The sequence below is a fragment of the Callospermophilus lateralis genome, chromosome 10 (assembly GCF_048772815.1).
Source record: "Callospermophilus lateralis isolate mCalLat2 chromosome 10, mCalLat2.hap1, whole genome shotgun sequence".
NCBI lineage: Eukaryota > Metazoa > Chordata > Mammalia > Rodentia > Sciuridae > Callospermophilus > Callospermophilus lateralis.
Genome location: NC_135314.1, coordinates 2,909,960 through 2,933,100, shown reverse-complemented (window position 1 = coordinate 2,933,100; position 23,141 = coordinate 2,909,960). Strand labels below are relative to the sequence as shown.

At 52.8% G+C, this 23,141-nt stretch overlaps 1 protein-coding gene across 5 annotated transcripts in view; it reads right to left on the bottom strand.

Moving 5' to 3' along the window:
• Nucleotides 1-3,727: 3,727 nt before the first annotated feature.
• Nucleotides 3,728-23,141, bottom strand: part of Wdr4 (WDR4 tRNA N7-guanosine methyltransferase non-catalytic subunit) — a 36,491-nt gene continuing 17,077 nt past the window's right edge. For 3 of the 5 annotated variants that reach the window (XM_076868697.2, XM_076868698.2, XM_076868699.2), the window contains 5 exons: nt 22,917-23,015; nt 21,976-22,040; nt 21,112-21,295; nt 20,379-20,448; nt 11,329-18,876 (listed from right to left, as the gene is read on the bottom strand). In XM_076868697.2, the coding sequence (XP_076724812.2) occupies nt 18,683-18,876; nt 20,379-20,448; nt 21,112-21,295; nt 21,976-22,040; nt 22,917-23,015 (612 nt within the window). In that variant the 3' untranslated portion in view covers nt 11,329-18,682. Of the gene's footprint in view, nt 4,915-11,328; nt 18,877-20,378; nt 20,449-21,111; nt 21,296-21,975; nt 22,041-22,916; nt 23,016-23,141 lie in introns of those variants that run through there. The other 2 variants (XR_013092524.2, XR_013092525.2) reach the window with 2 other exon arrangements.

The window sequence follows — 23,141 nt, the reverse complement described above, 5'->3', positions numbered from 1 at the left end:
TACTTCCTCTCTTCTAACATAAGCATTTAGTGCTATAAATTTCCTTCTTGACCCTGCCATAGCTGTGCCCCACAGCTAAATTTCATATGTTGTCTTTTCAATTTCACTCAGTTCAATGTCTTTTTTACATTTCCCTAGAGAATTCCTCCTTGATCCATGGATCATTTAAAACAGGGTTACTTAGGCCCCAACTGCTGGAAGATTTTCCTGCCATCTTTCTGTTACTGATATCTAATTTGATTGCACTATGGACAAAGAACACACTCTGGGGCTATAGATAGAGCACTAGTCAAGCCAAGCAAGGCCCAGATTCAGTCCTCAGACCTGGGCGGGGCAGGGCACATGCTCCACGTGCTTTCAGTTTGTTGAGGTCTGTTTTCTGCTTTCTGATGCAATCTACCTTGGTATGTGTGACATAATGGGTTTCGTGCTGAGGTTTGGATGGTACGTTCTATGAACATGGAGCAGATGGTGCTGGTGGATAGTTTTGTTGAATTCTTCTACGTCCTGGCTTGTTTTATGTCTGGCCACAGATTGGCTGTGGTCATTTACTAAAGGCCACCGCTATTTTTTTTATCCATACTATCTAAAAAAAGCCTACCTTAAATACTCAGATACTGATAGATTAAGAAGAAAAGGGTGGTAGAGGCTGAGAGCACAGCGCAGCACCACGTGTGTGCTCAGCATGCACCAGTTCAGTCCCGGCTGGAATTCAAGAAACCAGGGTTCCCTCCAGGCCCTCTGTTCAGTCAGCTTGTTCTGCCATTGTGCAGGGTGCAGAGTTGGGCAGTCCTCCCCTCAGCCTCCTGAGCCTACTGAGACCCTCCCACTCAAGGAAAGCCCCTTTCTCAGGGAACTGAAAGGATGACTTCCCTCCCCTGTTTACCTGGACTTTGGTCCTAACTCACTTCTTCCTCTGGCCAGTTGCTAAATGCTAATTCTCTGCAGAGCTAATTTACCAAATGACCAATTCCCCAATTTTTTACTGTTTCCTAGAACTTGATACTTTACTGATACTTTACATTGATACTTCACTGCTCTGGATTCCAGTAAGTTTCCTCTCTTGCTCTTTCAGACCTCAGAGAAGCAAAACCTACCTATTTCACTTGCCTTGGAACACTGGGTTCTCTGAGCTCTGCCCACTGCTTTGTAAATGGTCTCATTACTAAACTTTTCTCATTGACCCAGTTTTCTGTGCCATCTGTTCCCCACTGTGGTCTTATCAAACAATGTACAGCCCAGGGAGCTACGCCATTACCCAGGACCCCCACAGAGGGAATCTGTCAGGCTCTTTCTGCAGTAAAATGCAGATACAGAGACTTCTGTCTCCTCTTAAACACAGAATGCTGCAGAGAACATAGCTCCCCACTAATAGTGAAAAAAAGACAGATAACCCTCAAACCATCAGAGGCGAGTCACAGGGAACAAAGCAAACTGGATTCTGAAAAGGAATGGGCCCATCGATAAGGGAGAGAAAACACCAGGTGCTTCATTTTGGCAGCTGTTACAGTGATTCAGCGATGCTTGTCAAAGCACAGAAAGGAAGAGCTCATTCAGCACCACTGGACAGATGTAAGCCCCCAGGCAGAGGGGCCCTGCAGTGGGGGAGGGACTGGGCTCTACTCCAAATACAGTGCCAGCAATGGGGGCCGACTGCTAAGGACAAGAGGAGCCAGTGGGTAGAAAGCCACAGGAGATTCCAAGGTGAAGCAGGCCCTGGCTAAATCGACTTAATAGGATTCTTGCTGAAGGCAGGCCAGGTGACCAGACGTACCCTGGGAGGCGGGAGGGTGGGAAGCAGGCCAGGTATCAGTGATATTGAGGGTAGGACTACCTTGCTGGTTGCCTTAGCAGGTTTCTTGTCAAGACTGACTTTTACAAGCACACTGAGGAGCCTAGGAGAAGGTGAGAAGACTGGCAGAAGATGGGTTAAACAGAGACTCTTTGCCACAGGGCACAGAAGAAAGAGGTGGCTGCCACACAGACGGCAAGAATGATCTGGCTAAATGCTGAGCGATTCCTACAGGTCAGTTAGGTGGCAAATGGGAAGAGAGCCTGCATTCACAACAGGTGTGTCATAGTGGTCAGCAGACCCTAGGACAGGTACAAGCCCCACAAACTCTGGACTCTTCTACCAGCAAAAGACAAGCTGTCCAGGGAAGGGCGGTCAACCCTGGTCCTCAGGGCAAAAGCAAAGATCCACTGGTTCTCAGAGAAGAAAGGACCAACCCCTAACCCCGAGGGGCGGAAAATGCCCTCCATCAGCACAGATAGAGATCCTCTGCCCTAAGGGAGGGAGGCCCTGGGTTGGAGTCTGCTGCCATAGAACAGAACCACTGGCCAGCTCCTGCCTGGGTCGTCTCAGCTCCGTACCAGGGGCTGAAGGTGGGCAGACCCCTTCTGGGCCATCGTGCTACTTGATCCAGTAACTACTGAGACAGCAACGGAAGCCTGCAGCTGGGGTGTGACTCCACTTCACCTTCGGTTCTTTGTGTACCTTGAAGCAAGGTGTCAGGTGCACACATGTGGGACTGTCAAAAGACAAAATCACAGCCAATGTGAAGATCTAGTTGGTTTCTGTGCACGTCTCCAGCATCAGGCGGCACTTCGTTCCAAAGAGCTGAGCAAGTGGGGACCAGGAGCAGATGGTCCCTGAAGGTTAAAGTCACAAAGGTTAAAGCAGAGACTTCCTTACGGCACTGACGTGGGTGGGCCAGAATCTCCTGGCTTTTTGAAAACTGGTCTGTTTCAAAGTTGAGCCCGATGCGGTGGCACCTCACACACACACACACACACACACACACACACACGACTCCACCCTGGGCTGCCCTGGGCTGCTGGGCCCAGACAAGACTTGTCCAAAACAGCAGCCTCCCATCAACTGGGACAGGACTGTGTGACCTACTGATGAACGGGCCCCTCGTTATTCCTTGTGTTGAAATCAGCTTCATGGGTATTATTACCAGGCCGGGGCCTTCCAGGAAACTGAGGCAGTGTAAAGACCCACCTCCCCCAAACAGTTCTTGTGACATGTCCATCCGAGTAACAGGCATGTTTATGGAAGGAGTAGGAAAAGGGAAAGAGGACAGTCTCAAGGGCGTGGCCCCACCCTCCCTGCCCCCAGAGGAGAGGGACAGTGCTCCTCTCCTGACCTCCAGTTTTACTGGAGTCCCAGGGAAGTTTCCAGAGAGGCCTGCCCAGGTCCACCTCTGACTTTTGACTGACAGCAGGATGACATCAAGTCCCCACTGCCTTGGCAACTCTAGGTCACTTTGGCCCACGCTGACCAGTTCTAACTGGAGCCTGTTTTACAGAACTTATGGCTGGGGAATTATCCTTATCTCCCCGATTCCAGGATCTAGTCTGCGTCAGGGTCACAGTCTTCCCTCAGGGTTCTTATCAGCACTCGGGGGCCTCCATTTCCCCTGCAGATGGCAGGTAGCTTTCTGAGGACTGTGACTTATCCTGTGGACTTAAGCCAGGCAGGGCTGCAGGGAGATGGCTTTTTAAAAGTGAAAGCACATGGATCAGCACAGGGAGCCATTTATTTATTTATTTTTAGCTGCTGATGGATCTTTATTTACATGTGGTGCTGAGAATTGAGCCTCACACGTGCCAGACAAGCACTCTATCACTGAGCCACAGCCACAGCCCAGGGGGCCCATTTTATAGAATTAGTCCCTTAACCCTGTGTGTATTCCCACCACTCTCATCTGTCCATTCCCTACTGACAGCACCATTTCACTCCAGCTGTTTTATGATTTACATGTCTGGGGCATAGCTTTTCCGACCCTCTCTACCTATTTACTGGGGTGCTTGGGACTGAACTGGTGCGTGCTGAGACACACGTGGCCCTGAGCTGCACTCCCAGCCTTTACCCCCCTTTCCTTCTTCATCTATTAGTATCTGTGTATTTAAGGTGGGCTTATTTTAGATAGTATGGATAAAAAAATAGCATTTATAAACCATGAGACAAAATATCATTTTTAAAAGAATTTTTAAGTGAATAGAAATGTGAGCTAGGTTTATTAGGATTCATCGACATAAGGATTGTACAGCAGACCAGAAACAGCTGAAGAGGGAACTAATGAGCGGGAAGCTCCATCTGTAGCACAGGGAAATGAAACATAAGACAAGACAGAATAAGCAGCTCATGTCTATCCTCTAAGAAAAGAAACACAAAGGGAAGGGACAACATTCAAAGAGAAAGCTCCAGGCTGCTTTCTTTGGGGGGAAAAAACCTCAAAACTGTGCACTGGCTGGATGTCCTGTTTGGGTTCTGGCTACAGGAAAACCACACACGAGTGTCTCAACCCGACACAACTTGCATCTCCTCCTGTTGGCAGTGGGCATGACATGGGCAGCCAAACGCCTGGCAGCCCTGCCTCAGGATCACCTCTGGGTGTCCTGGGAGGAGACAGGCCTCACCAGGAGGCCACAGACTCCATGCTGCACGTCCTGGCCCAGCGCAAAGACATGGTGAGCTGAGCACACCTGACCCGGAACCTACCCAGATGCAGCTGTGGGTCCTGCCATCCTCGCGGTTCCTGGACAGGCTGTGACGTGTGCAGAGTTCTCAACAATGCTCATCTGATAATGTTTTCCTTCTCTCCTGATTTCGTGGAGAGGTTTTTCAGGCTGGGAGACTTTGTTTGATTCAATTTCTGGGGCAGTCTGGGCTAGGACGGCAGCTCCCTTCCACCTGCGATCAGAGTCCCCTGTTTCTGCTTCACATCAATAAGGAGCTCAGCAGCTTGCTCTGTGTCTGGCAGAGACTTGAGGCTGGGGGGAAGGGAGCTCCACAGTGGACACGGGAAGGCTCCAGGGCTTGGGTGCACATGGGCGGCCCTGGTAGGGTGCTGCGCACGTCTTCTGGGATTGGTGCAGACTGGTGCAGATTGGTGCAGGCTTTTTCTATATAGTGAAAAATTGGAAGCGGGATCAAAAAGCAAGGAAGTGGACAGTTATCAATCAAGTCCTGGAGGTTTTGAGCCAATTATTAAGGGCTTATCATTCAGTGGCTTTCTGAACCAGTTACTAGAAGTACCGGTTTGAATTCCTACAAATCTAAATTGTAGATACCAAGCAAGCTTCCTGGGCTGTTGCTATGGATAATGAGTTGGTGATCGAGGCTGGCTGCTGCAGGCTGTGGGACCCAGTTCTTTGTATTATTCTATTTATTTGTTGGGATGGGTCTATGTTGTCCAGGTTGACCTTGAACTTCTGGGCCAAAGTGGTCCTCCTGCCTCATCCTCCTAAGAAGCTGGGACTAGAGGCGTGTGTTCCTGCACCTGGTCTGAGTTCTCTCTGTGGTCTGAACACTGTCGATTTACATATTCAGTCTCTCTGCATCAAGATCACCTCAAGATCCCAATATGGGTCCCATATGGTCCCAATATGCAGATCCAGCCATTGTGACCACACTCCAGACAGGTAGATAAGGAGCACGCTTTCTGAGTCTCTTTGCAAGACTTTCTAAACGAGGCATCATCCACATGCACTCACTGATAACTCCCCAGCCCTCAGCCTTCAGGGAGAGAGGGAAATGCGATGTGCGTACTGGCACAGGGATGCCCCCAGAAAAGGAAGGCTTCTTTCACAAGAAAAAAGGAAGACCGAATGTGACATACACAACCTGCTACCTCCTCCACCCCTTCAGATGGAAAAAGTGGAATGTATCATGAAAAATACATCGTAAAAATACAGCCTTTTGGCTGGCGGAGGGGTAAGTTGCAGGGTTTGAACCCAGGGCCTCACACAAGCTCAGTGCAGGCTCTACCAGCAGGCTACATCTGCACCTGAACATAACCTGAATAGGAAACACTTGTCTCATGACCACTACTTTCATAAATAACCCGTTGGCTGAATTCCACAGTCAAGGTTATTTGCTTCCAGCGTCCTCTCCTCCTGCCTTCCCAAATCCCTGGCATCACTCCCACCCCCGTCCTCAGGGTGCTGAGACAGACATAAAATGACAGTCTGAATCTGCTGATATAAACACAAATTGAAAACTGCCCAACTAAAACACAAGTTCTAGGAAACAATAAAAAACTGGGGAATTGGTCATTTGGTAAATCGGATCTTCATAGAACTAGCATTTAGCAACTGGCCCAGAGGAAAGAGTGAGTTAGAACCGAAGTCCGGGTTAAAAAGGGAGGGAAGTCATCCTTCCAGTTCCTGGGGGGCTTTCCTTGAGTGGGAGGGTCGGGAGGCTCGGGAGGCTGAGGGGAGGACCGCCCCGCTCTGCACCCTGCAGAATGGTGGAACAAGCTGACCACCCCTGGACTAGAGGATGTAGGGGACACAGGAGGTGCAGGGGATGCGAGAGACACAGGGGGTGCAGGGAATGCGGGGGACACAGGGAATGCGAAGACTTGGGGAATGCAGGGGTACGGGGGTGCAGGGGATGTGGGGGAGGCAGGGGGATGGGTCCTTTGCATATTCGCAATGCCTCAAGAAGGTGAAGCAGGGGCTGGGGTTGCGGCTCAGTGGCAGAGCGTTTGCCTAGCACGAGAGGCACTAGGTTCGATTCTCAGCACATGTAAATAAATGAATAAAATAAAGGTCCAGCAACATCTAAAAAATAATTTAAAAAATGGTGAAGCAGTGGTAGTATTGGAGGAAATGCTTTGATAGAGGGAAAGGGCCAGAACACAGGCCTTGAAAGCCACACATGGGTGGTGGCATCTAATCCAGTGCTTCAAAAGGAACTGGGAACTGAGACACTCCAGTTTGCTATTTCCTTCCCAGGGAAGAGTCCAGCACTCCCCTCCGTCCCTCTGCATCCTGGGTTTTGTCTTCTCTGCTGCTGGGAACGGGTCAGGCGTCCTCTGAGGATTTGCTCCACTCTCACCACGGCCTGGAGGATGTGTGCTGTCCTCCTTAAACCAGGCGGTGATCGATCGCACAACACTGCGAATGCCCTGAATGCCAGAGGGTCCCCCTCCAAATGGTCAGTTCATGTGGACAGCAAAGCCCCATTCTTGGCTCTAGGCTTGCTTTAGTTTATGTGGCTGCAAAAACCAAGGGGGAGGGCTGGGGCTGGGGCTGGGGCTGAGCGGTAGAGCGCTCATCAGGCATGTGTGAGGCACTGGGTTTGATCCTCAGCACCACAGAAAAATAGAATAAAGGTAGGTATTGAGACCACCTATAATTAATAATGTATTTTTTAAAAAACGAGGGGAGGAACAATCTTCCAGCCCACTCGTGACCTAACCCTCCCATCTCGAGCACCAGACTCAGGGGGCACACACCCTCACCCACTTCTTCCTGCGATGGCTCAGCTGCCTGCCACTTCCCTCGGGCCAGGCAAGCTTCCTTAGGGGCTTTCTGAAGGGGGACTTGAGCATCGGGAATGTGTCCTTGCCATTCTGTCAGCCTGTCCCGAACCCCACAAGGCCAGCCATCTAGCCGGGAGCCCCAACTCTGCTTGAGGCTACAGGGACTCCGACCCAGTGACCAGAGGAGTGACGAGAATCCAGTGAGACAATGTGCAGGAAGGGCCAGTCCACAGGAAGCAGCCTACACTCAGCAAGAGGATCCCAATTCAGTGGGACACAGAGGCCAGCAGCAGGACGCAGGCCTAAAGCACCTCCCTCTCCCAGGCACAGGGTGGAAGATCACATCCTCCATCAAGCACTGCCCCAGCTGCTGTTTATAGGCTCACGCCAAGGGGGCCATGTTCCCAGCAGCAGGGTCTGAGCAGCCCTCGGCCCGTCACTCAGCACCCTGTCTTCCGACACACCCTCAGGTCGACTCCTTCAACTGAATGAAGGTGAGCCTCATGCTCCCTGAGCTCCGTCAGAACTGCACTTCCCGGAGTTACTTGCTGACTTGACAAAGATGCTTCTGACATCCTCACATGGTTCTCCAAAGAGAATTTTGGCCAAAGTTTTTAAAAATAAAACATCCCAGAACAGTCACTATCCTATTATTTTCTATCCAGAAGCAAAGCTCTGGCCTCAGAAGCTGAACAGAGGATCCACCACCCTTTCAGGCCACTCGGCCCCAGCCCACAAGGGAGAGATGAAGCTTGGAGGCCTCAAACAGGAGAGGGACAAGGGACACAGGCCTCTGGGGGCCCAAGACGCTCCATAACAAAGAGACTAAACAGGCAAGACAACTAAACATAATGCACAGACCTGGACCAGATCCCAGACCGCATTTTTCCCCTAAAGGACATTATCAGTGGGTTCAAGGCATTACTGGACTATTGAGAACACATGAAAAGGTCTACAGGCTGGACCACACTGCTGCACCAATGTTCTCTGCTTATGACAAGAACATCTCCATTCTTAGGAAATGACCCAAGTACTTAACGGTAGAGTCACTACATCTGTACTTATGCTCAAAATGCCCATGAAAATATGCACACATGTAGATAGGAAACATAAGGCAAGTTTGATGATGTTGACAACTGGGAGATCTGGGCGAAACACACATGGAATTCACTGTATTCTAACTTCAAGCCTAAATCATTTCAAAAATTTAAAAACTGAAATGTTTTCATTCTGTACTGGGTCTTGTGTGTGCAGTACTAGGAATCAAGCCCAGAGGAGTTTAACCACTGAGCCACATTCCCAGCCTTTTGTATTTGAAACAGGGTCTCACCAAGTTGCTTTGGGCCTCACTAAATTGCTGACACTGGCCTTGAACTTGTAATCCTCCTGCCTCAGCCTCCTGAGCCACTGGCATTACAGGCATGTGCCACCATACCTGGGTGCCATTATTCTAATTATTTTTTTACCTTAATCTCAATCTTGGCTCACATAAGTCACACCAATTTTTCTTTGGCTAGTATTGGCCTAGTATGTTCCTCTTCTATCCTTTAACCTTCAGCTTGTGTTTTCTATCATAACATTTACGGTGTTTTTAAAATTTGCCTAGACCCACTCTTCCCAACCATACCCTTTATCTTGCCTTCAGAGTTTAGTCCATTCACGTTTAATATATCACTTTATCTTGTGTTTTCTTTTCATCTTGATTTCTCTATGCTTTTCTTCTTGTTTCCTGGAATTAAGTTGTTATTACTTTTTCTCGTTATCATATGGGAGTTATATATTTATATTCTTTAAGCAGTATTGCTTTTTTAAACTAATTAACAAAGTTCAAAGCTACTGTCTGGGGCTGAGAGTGCAGCTCGGTGGTAAAGCACTTGCCCAGCAGGCAGGCAGCCTGGCTCAGTTGGCAGCACTGCAAGGCACTCTCTACACCTATCCCACACACACACACACCTCAGGCTGCTCTAGCTCTGACTGCTCCCTCTGGGTGCTGCTGTTGCTAAATGTTCTAGTCTACCTTGGTGTGTGGTCTATCATATATATATTTTTTTCTCTTTCAGTAGCTGATGGACCTTTACTTATTTATTTATATGTGGTGCTGAGAACGGAACCCAGGGCCTCACACTTGCTATGGAAGTGCTCCACCTCTGAGCCCCATGCTCAGTCCCACCCAATCAGACCTCTCCAGTGCTACTTTGCACATCCACTCTCCAGCTCCTCCTGCACCTCTGCTTCTGCATGTGGACACCTTACTGAGCTTGCTCTTCTTGGTCCTGCTGTGTAGCTCCCCTCATGGTGAACTTCTGTCTTTATTCCACCCACCATGGTCTGGGTTCAGTTTGAGTGGGGCCCCAAGCTCAGTCCCCAAAGCAGCAATATGAAGGACCTTTAAGATGTGGAGCCTCTGCCTTGGAAGGAGCTAAGCCTGGTCTTGTGGAATGAAGGCACTCTCATGAAAGCGGCTGTTACAAACACATGCTTGGCCCCTTCTGCACAAGGTCAGTTCCCTTTCCATTTCTCCATTATGTTCTGACACACCCAGGGGCCCTCACCAAAAGTCAAACAGGTGAGGCTGATATTGCACTTTCAGCCTCCAAACTGTTAGCTAAATAAACCTCTTTCCTTTATAAAGTACCCAGTTGCCAGCAATTTATTATAGCAACAAAAAATGGATAATACACCATCTTAGTCTAGGAAAGGAAAGTTAGTCATGTTTGTGGTTCTAGTTTGGCAGTTATTTTTTTTCTTTGTATTCTGGATGACTAGGCTGAACTCACAGGCACTCTCGGCGGCTCAGTGGCCCTCCTGGCTCTCAGGACCCAGCCCATCGCCGGGGAACATGCCCCTGAGGGACCCACAGCTCCGCTGCCAGCTCTTCTGCCTCCCAAAAATCCCTGTCCCCGTGTCGAGCCAGCAAAGAACAGCTCAGAGGAACCATGAAGACACCTTCATTATTTCAGTTCTTTCCTTTCTTTGTTACGAACTTGGAACCAGCAAAACTCAACACCAAATGTACAGCTTGCAATTTTCTGTTTCAAAAACTGGCAAAGCTTACTGTGAATCCTCGACAGCCACTCTGCTTCCACAGCACAGGAAAGAAGTGGGGCTTCAGAGAGACTGGGGGCGGGGGAACCTCACTGGCTTCTGAGGTGGACTTGGTCTTCGCCCTCCTCTTCCTGTCTGCCCTCAGCCCCACATTCCCGCCTCCTTCCAAACATGCCACTCTAAATGCAGCTAAACATTCATGCCACTCTAAAGGCCCTTCTAAACACTCTGCGGAGAGATCATGAGGAGAAGTGCTGGCATGCGTGGCTATCAGAAAGTCTATTAAAAAGAAAGTACTGTGGGAGTGCAGCTCAGCTCAAGAGCGCTTTCCCAGCATGCGCAAGGCCCAGGCTCAAGCCCCAGCATCACCAAGAAACAAATAAATAAATGAGAATATTTACAAAGCCAAAAGTCAAACTGGGAAAAAAACTGCCAAGTCACAGAAAGTTCACCTTCAAATCAGTTCCCGTGTCCCATAGGCTGTGCCAACTGGACAAAGATGTTCATAGATCCTTGAGAGAAACACGCTGCAGGGTGGGTAGACAGGCACACTATCTCAGGCACCTGGATCACCCTGCACAACGGGCAGCACAGGCCTGTGGTCCCTGAAGACAGGGAGCCACCTGCTCCCAATCTGGTGCCCGGCAGCAGGGAGGGCCCGAACTGCACCATCCATCAGAGACAGAGACTCTCCCAGGCGAGGCGGCCGAGGCTGCGCAGAGCACCTGAACAGAGGGAGCAAGCGGTACAGGAGACGTGCTAGGGGTCTGCAGACCTTGGTCTGAATGCAACCTGCACACAAGGAACCTCCCTCCCAGGCCAGAAAGAGCAACTTTAAAAAAAGAACAATTCCCAGGAGCTTAACGGTCAACTCCAGAACCACACAGGCCAAGCAGACATCCCAGAGCACGAGGGACATTCAGTGGGGAGCAGCACGGCCACCCTTGAGAAGGGGACTGACTGTCCCCTGGGAAAGTCCACTCCAGTCCCACCCCAATGAGCTTACACACAAACCCTGCGACCAGACCAACCATCAAGCAGCTCACTGCCTGCCGGTGGGGGGACACGGGACACCACAGGAAACTCCGTGCCCTGCGAGAAGCCCACGTCAGACCCCACACACTCTCAGCAGTGGGAAAGCGCATCCTGGAAACGCAACAGACTAGCAGAAACTGATCTAGATACAACACAGACAGAAAAGGAGACGATTACCTTAGACACGCTCCACGTGCTCAAGAATGCGTGAAAGCATGGCTACGACAGGAAGGAAAAGGGACACAAACCAACCTCCCAGGGAAACCCTCAGGCTGAAGATGCAGAAGCGGAATCCACCAAAATGAACACTTGCAGAAAAAAGCCTGACGAACCTGAGAGATCCACTAACAAGGAAGTAGGTCAGATCAAGCCGTCTACACAGGGGCTGGAACTGTAGGAGTAGGGGGTGGGGGGTCACTGGCAGCCAAATCACTGGAAGTTTTCTAAGTTTCATAAAAATAATAAACTTAACAAATTTCACCAACCCCCAAGTAAGATACACACACACTCAAGGCTTATAGATCAAATCACAGTTAGGCAGGGATGAAGAGAAAAAAATCTTAAAAGTGGCCAGGATCAAAGACACGATGGCAGACAAAGAAGTCGTGGGCATCAGAAGAAGGGAGTCTGGAGGGAGGACTCTGTGCTGCACCTCTCCGTCAGGGTGGGTGGCGTGCTCACCTCGCTGTGCAGCTGTGCTCCCTGGAACCAGGCCTCCTGCAGCTCCTCCAGCTCACTCTGGTAACAGACGTGGCAGTGCACCAACAGGCAAAGTGCACCAGGGCTGGCTCCAGGATACCAGAGCCGGGCAAAAAGGACGTACAGGAGCCGAGAGCAAGGCACTGGCAGAGCAGAGGCTGCTGCAGACACTGAGCAGGGCAGAGGCAGGGGAGCGATGAAACGTCTTACACCATCGATCCAGAACCACATCCACAAGGTGTCTTTCCAAAAGAGAGGCCAGCCACAAAAGCAGCTTGCTGCTGGTCCTGTCTGTCAGAGGACAGACAGAGCCTCAGAACTTATACAAATCAACTCAGGATGGATGGGGGCTGACGTAAGAAATACAAAACATGAAACTTTAAGAAAAACTATAATAGAACTTCTGTAATAGAACTTCTGTGCCACATAGGGTTAGGAAGAGTCAAAAGTGCTTGACATCAAAAGCACAACTCATTAAAAGAAAAACTAATGAACTACTGAATCAAAATTCACAATGCATGCTTGGCAAAGATCCTGGGTTAGAAGGGTTACAGAGCAAACTGTTTACTGGCAGAAAACATGTGCACACCAGAGGCCTGACAAAGGGCCTGAAGACGACCCTCAAAACCCAAGAGCAAGGTCCACTCCAGACAGAACACTGCAAGACACGAGGAGACACGAGGAGAACAGACACAGCAAGTAAGCTCCTGAGAAGACGGTCCCTGTTGCGCCACCATGGAAACCAGAGTCACCACAGCCATAGGACTCGCGCATCAGAAGGGCCAAATAAAAGGTGATGACCTCAGACCCTGGCAAGGACGCAGAGAAGCTGCGACGAGGACAGGCCATGGGGTGGTGGAAAAGGGTGCAGCTGCTCAGGGCACAGAGTGCGCGCTCTGCACCCACCACCTGAGAGACGAGGACCTGCTCCCTCACACCCAACCAACGGGCACAGGAACGTCCTCAACTGCTCCACGAGCAGCAGCTAAACCCCCGACGCAGCTGGGCGCCACAGCCGCACTGGAACCAAGTGCTGAGGCCGACCAACGACACAGCGCATCCTCACAGACCCCTGCACGCCGCACAGGGCCGCGCACAAGGCACCCTGCAGGGCCCCACTCAGACAGCATCACAGAGAAGGAGAAAGACGCTGGCTGTGGGGGCAGGGCAGAGGGAGGGATGCGTCCGCAGTCCTGTGGCAGAACCAGGGACCTGTGACGAGCCGCTGTGCATCTTGACCGCGGCAACACCTCACCACTCTACACCGTGAAAACAGCACATGGGACCAGAATCACACACAGGTGCAACCCCGAGAAGCAGGACAGCGCAGCCACACAAATCACTCCCAAGGACACGGGCTCAGAGACACGGCCCTTCCGTGCCGTTTCCTATAGCATGTAGAAGCACCAGCACCTCAATGGCTTTACCATCCTAGACAAAATATTTTTAGAAAGAAAAAAAAGTCAAGAAGACTCCGAACAGCTGACCTGCACCACAACAGACACAAAACGCTCCCAGCAGGAGAGCCACCCGACAGGGAGACCCGGGTCTACGTAAGGGGAAGGCAGGCGCTGGGAACGGCAATGTGAGGAGGTGTGAATTCTCCCCACTTTCCCCTTTCTAAAGGTCAAAGACTAAGACATGGCTGTCTAGTAGAACCTTCCGTGATGATCAAAATGTTCTCCATCCGACTTGGCAGCAGTCACCAGTGTGACAGAGAAGCCGAATTTCAAACTCCATTTAAAGATTCTAACTTGGGCTGGGGTTGTAGCTCAGTGGTAGAGCGCTTGCCTTGCACACACGGGGTCCAGGGTTCGATCCTCAGCACCACATAAAGATAAATAAATAAAAATAAAGACACTGTGTTCATCTACAACTAAAATTTTTTAAAAATAAATTTTTAAATGTAATCATTTAAAACAAAGTGATTCTAACTTAAACGCCAGGTGTGGCAATGCCTGTGGTCTGAGATGGCACTGGAAACAAGAAACATAACAAGTCCTAAGTCCTAAACACCCAGAAAAGCAAAATGTGCGCACTGAGTCAGAGTCCTGGACCACCTGGGACGTGCTGGGACTCACAGGGTCCTCACAGTCACACACGGCGCCTTTCAGGGAAAGGAGGCGGAACAGCCAGCGGGAAAGGCACACAAGGAGAGCCTGGGGGAACCAGACACGGCCTCCAGTGTCCTCTCCTGGCGAAGTCAGAGGAAGTGCCCAGGTCCCCCAGCGAGGAGCTGACCACACAGGTGGGACATGTTCTGCCAGGGAGTGGTCAGGCTGTCACAGGGAGTCCTAGAGTGTTGCAGATTTCATATGTGGCTCAGATTGCCATTCCACTGAAATCCAATATTGGAGACAAGAAAAATGCACTTACCAAAACCAGGAAAAACCCACATTAAATACACAGACATGAAAGTAAAGAGATAAAGAAGGAAACCCCTGGTGAGCAAGCACAGGCGAGCTGCAGCGGGGACTCGCACTCCAGAAGGACAGCACTCCAGAAGGACATCCGAGCCGAGTCACAGGTTGCTTCGTGATGGGTGAGCAGACACACAAGGTCTGCGTGCACCCAATGTCAAGAGAACTACTCACACAGTGGAACAGCACCCAAATCCAAACCCAGACCAGGACAGTAAGCAAGGCTTCTGTGACAGCTGTGAACACACCAAGCGCCAACCATGTTCTTCAGGCAGATGTGGCCAATCCTACCTTCCCGCTGCTAGAAGCCTCCAGCCACGACGAGACAGGGGAACCCTCCTCTCACACACTCGTGCAGTGACCAGCGTGGCCAGCCTCCGAGGCCGCCGAGTCTGAACAGAGCACGGGGTGAGGCCCACTCTGAGCTCATAACGCAGCCAGAACAGAGAGAAGTGGGAAACCAAACGACTGGCTGGTAAGCCACACCTCCAAAGACCCACACACCAAAGCCATAGGGAATCAGGACAGCACGTGCCTGTGCACAGGGGACAGCAAAGACAGGCTGTGGGAGACCGCAGGAGCCCCTGCCAACGGTGGCCTCCCGGATGGGTGCCAGCAGGGGCCTCAAATCCTCACACAGCAACCTCTCTGTAGACCACTGGAGTGTCCTTGTGACCTCGAGGCTGACTTCCCTCAGGTGAGTAACCCAAACTAAGTGACACAGCAGAGAACCCAAGCTCAGGTCTAGACTCCGCAGGGCTCCGCCCACCAGTCCATAATTCCACATCTGTGCTTTGGTAAAAGAACACTTCAGCACACGGAACTTCAAGGCCCACCTCGCATCGTCAACCTCAAAAGCTGAGTGTGAGCATACCTGACTCTACGTTCTGTGGTCAGGATGTGAACTAGCACAGGTGGATTGTCTTCTAAACCACACACGAGTGACCACAGCCAGCGAGTCCACTCCTAGGTGCAGTCGTCCTCCACACCCACAGGCTCTGCAAACAGGGTCAGCCAGTGTGGACTCAAAACTACGTGGTGGGGAGTAACTGCCAGTAACGTACCTGCACAGGGTCCTGCCTATCGTCGCTCCCCAAACCACACAGTAAAGCAACTGCATACCTGCAGGGGCACTGCAGGGGCACTGTGAGTAAGGTAAAGGCGCCTTGAGCACAGGAGGACGTGCGGGGCTGTGTGCAAATACCATCGTACACACAGGATTCGTGCATCTACAGACTGCGGGGTTTTGGTGGGCAGGGGACGGGGTCCTAGAACCAATCTCCCACAGATACCAATGGAAACGCTTCTGTGTGCCAAATGACACATACTAGAGCGTGCACCACAGCACTTCACCAGACTAAACTGAGAAACCGTCCTAATGTCCCTCAACAGAATGGACACACCATAGCATCTGCTCACAGCACAACACTTAACTAGCAGGAGGAACAACCCATGACCACTGTGGCACCACAGATGACTCCCAGAGAGGGCCAGCAGAGAAATCAGAGCGGCAGAAGGGGATGACCCACCGGCCACAGGCCTTGCACATGTCAGGGCAGTGACCAGACGGGACACGGGGGTCTCAGCATTTGTGTTTCCTGTACACTTTTCAGATGTACACCCCACACACTCCACAGTCAAAATGAAAACACAAGCCAAGTGTACAGGGCTCAATATGATAACCACATTTTTTTTAATCAATGAAAGGGGTTGTCCCCAAAAGTAAACACATACCAACTAAAAAACAGAAATGGGCTGGGACTGGGGCTCAGTGGCAGAACACTTGTCTCACATGTGTGATCCTCAGCAACACAAAAAAATAAATAAAATAAAGATCCACTGACAATAAAAACAAATTTTAAAAAAATAGGAACGATGAAACAAGGATAAAATTCTAAGGGGGCGTAAGGGCAAATCTTCACACAAGTAGTGAAACTGATGCAGAAGTGGTCGGGTGGCAGGGCAGGATCTGAGCGAGTAGCCCAGCAAGCAGGCATCAAGGGAGGGAACAGTAGGTGGGGTGCTGCTGTGAGGTGAGGGGTTAAAGAGAGCTTGTGCGCTGGGTGAAGCCAACCTTCCACAGGAGAAACTCCTGGGACATCTGGGAGCACCTGAGCGTAGACTCTCAGAGCCAGCTAGAATAAAGCCCCCCACTCTGCTAGGAATTAGGGGCCCTAAAGGCAGGGAGCAAGCACAGGACCCCACAGGATATGAGGTCCAGCTGGAAGCCACTCCTGGCCATGGGGCCAGGTGAGCCAGAGCCACTGAGCAGACAAGAGGACAGCCCTGTGAGAGGGAAAGGCAGTGCCAAGAGGGCACGTGGCCACACCCACCTGGAAACCAGGCAGCGAGCGCTGGGCAAAGGTGCACTCGGATCCACGTGAGCATGTGGACAGCACCACTCAAGTGTGTGTACAGCAACTTCTGTGAGAGTGACCCAGTGAGTGGACCCTGGGGGTCACTTGGGTGTCGGGCAGGGAATACCACCAAACACCATGGCCTCTGGAGAAAGAAACAAGGTCAGCAACCACGGGAGGGGAGACAGCAGGCCACAGATGCCCTTTGGCCCATCACCTACGTGCATGACTTTGGTAAGGATAAGAGTGATTTAGAGCAACCACTGGGAAGACGGGTGGTCCCACCCGACTGCAGCCTCTCCTCACATCATGCCCGTGGCTCTGCAGCACTGCCCTGAAGCTGTGTCTGTGAGCCTCCTCACCAGACACCAAGGGGCCCTGGCCACCAACCCGAGCGCTGGCTGGAACAACGTGGACGGAGGACCTTGTCTATTCTGGCTGGGAGGAGAAGCTAGGTGAACAGGAAAGGTGTTTCCCAAGAAGCAAACCAGTTCATTTTTTAAACACACAACTTAAACAGGATCTCAAGGGAGGCGAGAATCGTCCGCTAGCGCTCCTGGTCCTGCCACACCTGCTGCCACAGCACCAAGCAGAGCCCAGATATTAACAGTTGAGATAGGAGGATTGTAGTCTGAGGCCAGCCTCAGAAACCTGGAAGACACTGAATTAAAATAAAACGTAAAAGGTGGGGGACAAGGGAGAAGGAAGGCTGCAAGCTCAGAGGGTTCCCAAAACACCAGCATGGAGGAGACCAAACCTGAGTTTCTCCTACACCAAGAACTCCACACCACCACTGAGGACAGGCCTGCTCAGAGGACCTGCAGCACACAGGACATGGCCCCTCCGCATAGCAGCCCCTCCTGCCCGTGAAGGCGAGTGGGCCCAGCCACTCCACAACACTGCTGCTTCCAGGCTGGGGTCCAAGGAGACCAGGGCACTGGGGGAGAAGCCAAAGCTCCGTAACTGCTGGTGCACAACAGAAATCTGCTTAAATGGCCACGTCCTCACCCACCCACGCTGGGCCTGGGTCTGAGACAGAATCACGGAAAGTGGGCAGAAGCTGGGTTCAGTGGCCAGGCTGGCACAGCCACGACCTGCACTGAGAAACACGACTGCCACACAGCACCCACCTCACACTGGGCCAGCTCCACACACTGCCCCACACACTTGCAGGAAGCCACAAAAAGCTCCCCTTCATTAGAACCCCCTGCCACTCCGCAGAGTGAGCAGAGCCCAAGTCAAAGGCACAAAAACACACGTCACCAATCACTTCCCTGTGAAATGAGGTCCTCACCAGGGCCACATCCACAGACGCCTTCAACAAAGTCCCCTCCTGTGCCAGCGCCAGCCATCTCCCCCAGGTACAGGTCACTGCTGCGCTGCAGAGCCACTCACCACCCAGCTATTGCACACGTGACTCAGGGACAGCACCCCAGAGGAGCTGCATGCAGCACCCAGGAGGAGGCACCGTGAGGGAGAAAGCCAGGCTGTGCCCGATTTCCCAGGAGGAAGACGCACCTGGCAGACAGCACTGAGGACACAGCAAGAAAGTAGCCGCCAGCGCCACGGGTAGTATATTTCCTCCAAAAGGAAGACACAGTGCTCAAGGCACTCCCACCACCCTGTGCAGACTCTCCAGCTCAGCTTGCACCGCATGGCTTCCCCTCACCAGGGAGGAACGGACTCCAGGCAAGAGCCCGCACCCAGCAATGAGGACACTCTAGAGCCTGGCGACCAGACTGCCCACTGAGCCAGTGGAACCTGGCTGCCACCTCTTCCCTCTAAAGGGAGGTGCTGGGCCAAGAGCTGCTTGTACTGTCAGTGGGGAGCCCCGCCAAGACAGAGGTCAGCAGCCCAAGGCTGCCGGCCCTGAGCGGGCCTTTTTGGTCCCTCCAGGGGGCCCTGGAGGAGGGCTCTTCCGTTGCTGCTGCTTCTCCAGCTGCTGCAGCAGTCTCTCCTCCTTCTTCTTCAGGTAGGAGGTCATGTTGTCAAAGGTGGCCTTGTACAGGCTGCGGAAGCCATCTGCAGCACCAACAGAGCCTATCACGGGGACAAAAACAGAGGCCCGTCAGGACTCAGCAGTTGAATGCAAAGAGCCAAAACTCAGAATTCCGAGAGGGCCACCATGATGCCTGCCTCCTGGTGTCTGCACCCTGGGGACTTGCTTCTAACAGAATGAGGCAAAAAGGAAAGGGATGGACGTGGGAAACCAGGGCACAAAGGCACTTTCCTGCAGGCTGTGTGCTGTCTGGCAAAGGCCAAAGGGCAGGGAACGGTGGGCCACCAGCTGTGAGAACCCAACTCCACCCCCAGCAAGGAAGCGAGCAGGGTGGGCCTGTCGGGGTAGACTCAAGACAGCAGCTCCTTGACTGTAGCCTACAAGGCCTCTCTTGAGTTGTGCCCCTGACCCACAGAAAGACGACCGGTGTTAGGGAGGCAAGTGTGGAATGATCTGCATGCAGCCACAGATGTCCAAGGCCTGCCATGGTCCAGAGGCCTGAGGGCAGCCATAGGTGTAGCCTGGCAGGCATGGTCTCTCCTGGCCAGGAGACACCCAGGGCTCTCAGTGACAGTAACCAGTGGCTGTCCTGCCTCACCCTGCACCTAGGCATGGCTGCTAGCATCCTGTGGCCACGCCACTGCTCTGGGGATGCTCAGACTGAGGTGGGCCTCCCCAACACCATCCCCACCCCTACCCGGCAAACAGGCCATTTTTGTCTACAGAACACCTTAGAAAGTGATGGCAGGCTTTGGCCTGAGTCCATGTGAGGTGATCCTCAGCAGGACAGGACTGAGCCAGTTAAGGCCCCTGAACAACGAGAGGGCAAGGGGGCAGTAGGTGCTGGGCGCTGAGCTGCGCCTGGGGGTCCCCACACAGTTAGCCGTAGGGCCCGTTGAAGATGCTGCTAGAGTAGATCCAGACCATGCCAGGGCCCACACCTCAACTTCCAGCCAGGATGGGAAAGAGCAAAGGAAAGGTGGGGAGGCAGCGCATAAGCCACCCACAACCCACAGAGCTTCACAGAGGACACTTCAGGGCACTGCCACACAAATACCTCCAAAGCCATGTTTAAGTTCAAACCCTTTAGACTCTAAGGAACCCAAACTTCAACTGGAAAAGACTGATTTTGGAGGATTTCTTCTGAGCAACATAGGCTGGGTCTGAACAGTCCTGCAGACATGGCCACCTTCAGTCTCTGGTCCACAAAAGCATGAGGGAACACCGGCAGGTGAGGCAGCAGGTTCTGCGTCTCAGGGGGCAGACAGAGGTGGCCAACACTGTGGCAGTATCCTCTACACCTGGGCCCCAGGCCAACCAGCAAATGTGGCTCCCACAGCCTTGACCACCCTGCTGCATCTGCAGAGGCATGGGCCAGCAGCCTACAGCCTCTTCACCAGCACAGGGCCTCCTGCTGTCAGCACAGTGCTGCCCCACGCCTGCCTGGTGTGCGGAAGCCTGCCTGTGTGTGGCATCCATTGCAGTGAGCCTGTCCTGAACTCTGGTCTAGGGCCTGATGAGCAGCCCTCTGTCAGGTTCTTACCTTCCAACATGGCCCAGTGTCCACGGAGATGACTGGCCAGCCTCTGTAACACAGCACTTTCAGGAACAGACTAGAGGTGACAAAGGCCCCAATAAGAAGATGGGAGACACCAGCAGCAGCAAGAAGGAGGCCAGGAAGCAGGTGCCAGGAAGCTCCCTGTGAAGCCAGTGAGGCAGGACCTGGGCCTGGGGTGCGGACAGGCCACCCCGGCAGCACTGGGCCTCCCAGTCAGCTTCTTTCAGACAAAGACCCCTGCGGGCTCATGCTTCCGGCACAGGCCAGGGGATTTAGCAAAGCATGGAGTTTGCAAAGGACATGATCCCCCTCCTCCCGGTCCCTGGCATGACAGGGCAAGGAGGCGGCTAGGCCTACTGCCCACGCCCCGTCCTCTGCCCCAGGGGCTCCACGTGTTCCAAGTGCCCACCAATAGCAATAACTGAGCCTGCACACACAAGGCACAGACAATGCTATCCCAGCTTCATGACTGAAGTACGTGTGGGACAGGACGTGGAACCCCAGAGAAAACTCCTGATGGCAACCCCTGCCCCAAGAACATGCCCACACCACAGCGGGGACAGCAGGGCTGGCCCTCTGCTCCCTTTACCCTGGGACACAGCCTGGGACTCAGAAATGATCAGGCTCAAAGGGCTCAGGGCAATGAGAAAATCATGGCTGCCCCACAGCCCCAGTCTTACAGGACAGAGGGCCCTGGACACAGGCTGCTCAGTCTCACCTGCCACTGGCCACGCACAGGCCTCCAGAGCACCAGGGGGCTTTCATGGCAGTCCTGCAGAACCCACAGGCCCTGGGTCTCCTCAAACGCCACATCCCACACCCGGTGTGGAAAAGTCAACTGCTGTCTGAACGCCAGCTGCTGTCCGCTGGCCTCAAGATGGAAGATGAGGACCACAGGGAGGCTTTCCAGGAGAGAGAGGATGGTTATGACCGCACTGCAGGCCTGTGGGGCCTGACACGGCTGCAGCTCAGCCCTCGCCCGACAGCGTCACCCTCAAGACCAACAGTGGGAGATGCCCCAACCAGGAGCCCCAACTGAGGTACCCGAACACCTGCGAGGTGACAGGCGTTTGCTGTCCATGCCCCTGAGTTCTGGGGCAACTTCTTACACAGCAAGCACTAACCAACACAGGACAAAGGACAAAGAACAAAGAATGAGGATGGCCACCCCAGCCACAGAGCCGTGCACAGAAGCCTGGGCTCTGGGCAGTACCTCCCCACTCTCCAAACCTACACCTTCATTCCCAGGATGAGCCAGGACTGCCTCCCCAGACTTGTCACAGGGCGAAATACAGAATGCAGAAAGCACCAGAAGACCTGTCCTAGCTCCAAAAGTGTCTGTGATGTCTCCACCCTAGCATGGCAGCCTCCACTGGGCCAGCTCTGAGTGGCGGGGACTGGAGACCACAGAGGCCACGGTGACCTGTAAGCTCCAAGGTGGAAAGCCCACCAAGAGCACCAGGACTCACGTGCCACAGGGAGCACAAGGGGCGGGGCTGCACCAGCAGCACTGTCCACCCCTCCACAAGGACACAGGCAGGACCACTGAGCAATCCATCTGCCTCCCCTCCCGATGGCTTACCTGTCACACAGAAGTGCCACACAGCTCTCCTGGGCCCAGAATGCAATCCTGGATGCGGCAAACCTCTGCAGAGAAAAAGGGCTCTGAGTCAGTGCCGCCCCGCAGGCTGCACACTCCCTCACAGGAAGGCAGAGCCCCCAGTGCCGCACTCCCCAGCCTCAGCAGGCAAGGCAGGGTGGGCACCCAGAACACTATGGAAATCAGTGGGAAAGAAGGGAACAGCTGGCTCCCCTGTCCTCTCAACTCCAAACAAGGGGACAGCAAAAGCTTCTCCTGGGCCTCAGTAGACCCTGCAGGCCTGTGCAATGCCTTCAAAGCCCAAGAATTGCTGCAAAAGCTAGAGGAGGAGGAGCAAGGGGCATGACTCCACAACCACCACCCCACAGGCTCTACTCTTCCCAGCACAGGAGACGACAGAAACAAAGACAGCTCACAGAACCCTGAGGCTCGCAAAGCAGAGGACAAGGCTTACTACTCTCCTGGCCAGCAGAGCAGAGGGCAGAAGCCACGCCACCCTGTTCTCACGCAGAGCAACTGGCCTAGTGGGGAACGTGATCTATATCTCAGGGAGCGCCTGGGTGCAGCCCAGGTGCCAAGACACACCATAAAGGATAGAGCACTGTGGTGGGCTGCCTGCCCTGCCACAGACGAAGCCGAGGTGAGGTCCCTCACTAAGCACCACCGTCTTCTCCACTTCCAAGTGGGACTAGAGGCTTTTCTCTCATTTGCTGTCTGAATGCACAAAGTAAGACAATTTGTTTTCCACCTATGTGACTGCATGTGTTCAGAATTAGAAACGCTGTACATGATTTCTCCCAAACTGGAAGAACGCTGGCACCGACAGCAAAGATGTGTCTGACAGATAACTCTTTGCACACAATGCAGGCACCTGGAGAGACGCCCTGCACACACCCAATCACCCAGACAAGTGCTGCAGCTACCTTGGGGCCCTGAGGCTCCACCGGCTCCTGCAGGCTGGCCAGGTCACAGCATTGCAGCTGGCGGCCACTTCTGTACTCCCAGAGCCGCAGGGTGCAGTCCTGCAAAAAAAGACAGTTTAGCACACAGGGTCGCAGCAGGCCTCCAGCTCCACAAGAGCCAATCATGTGGTGGGCGGGGAGGGAGATGGGGATGGGGAGTTACATGACTCTGAAGACAGCTGGGTG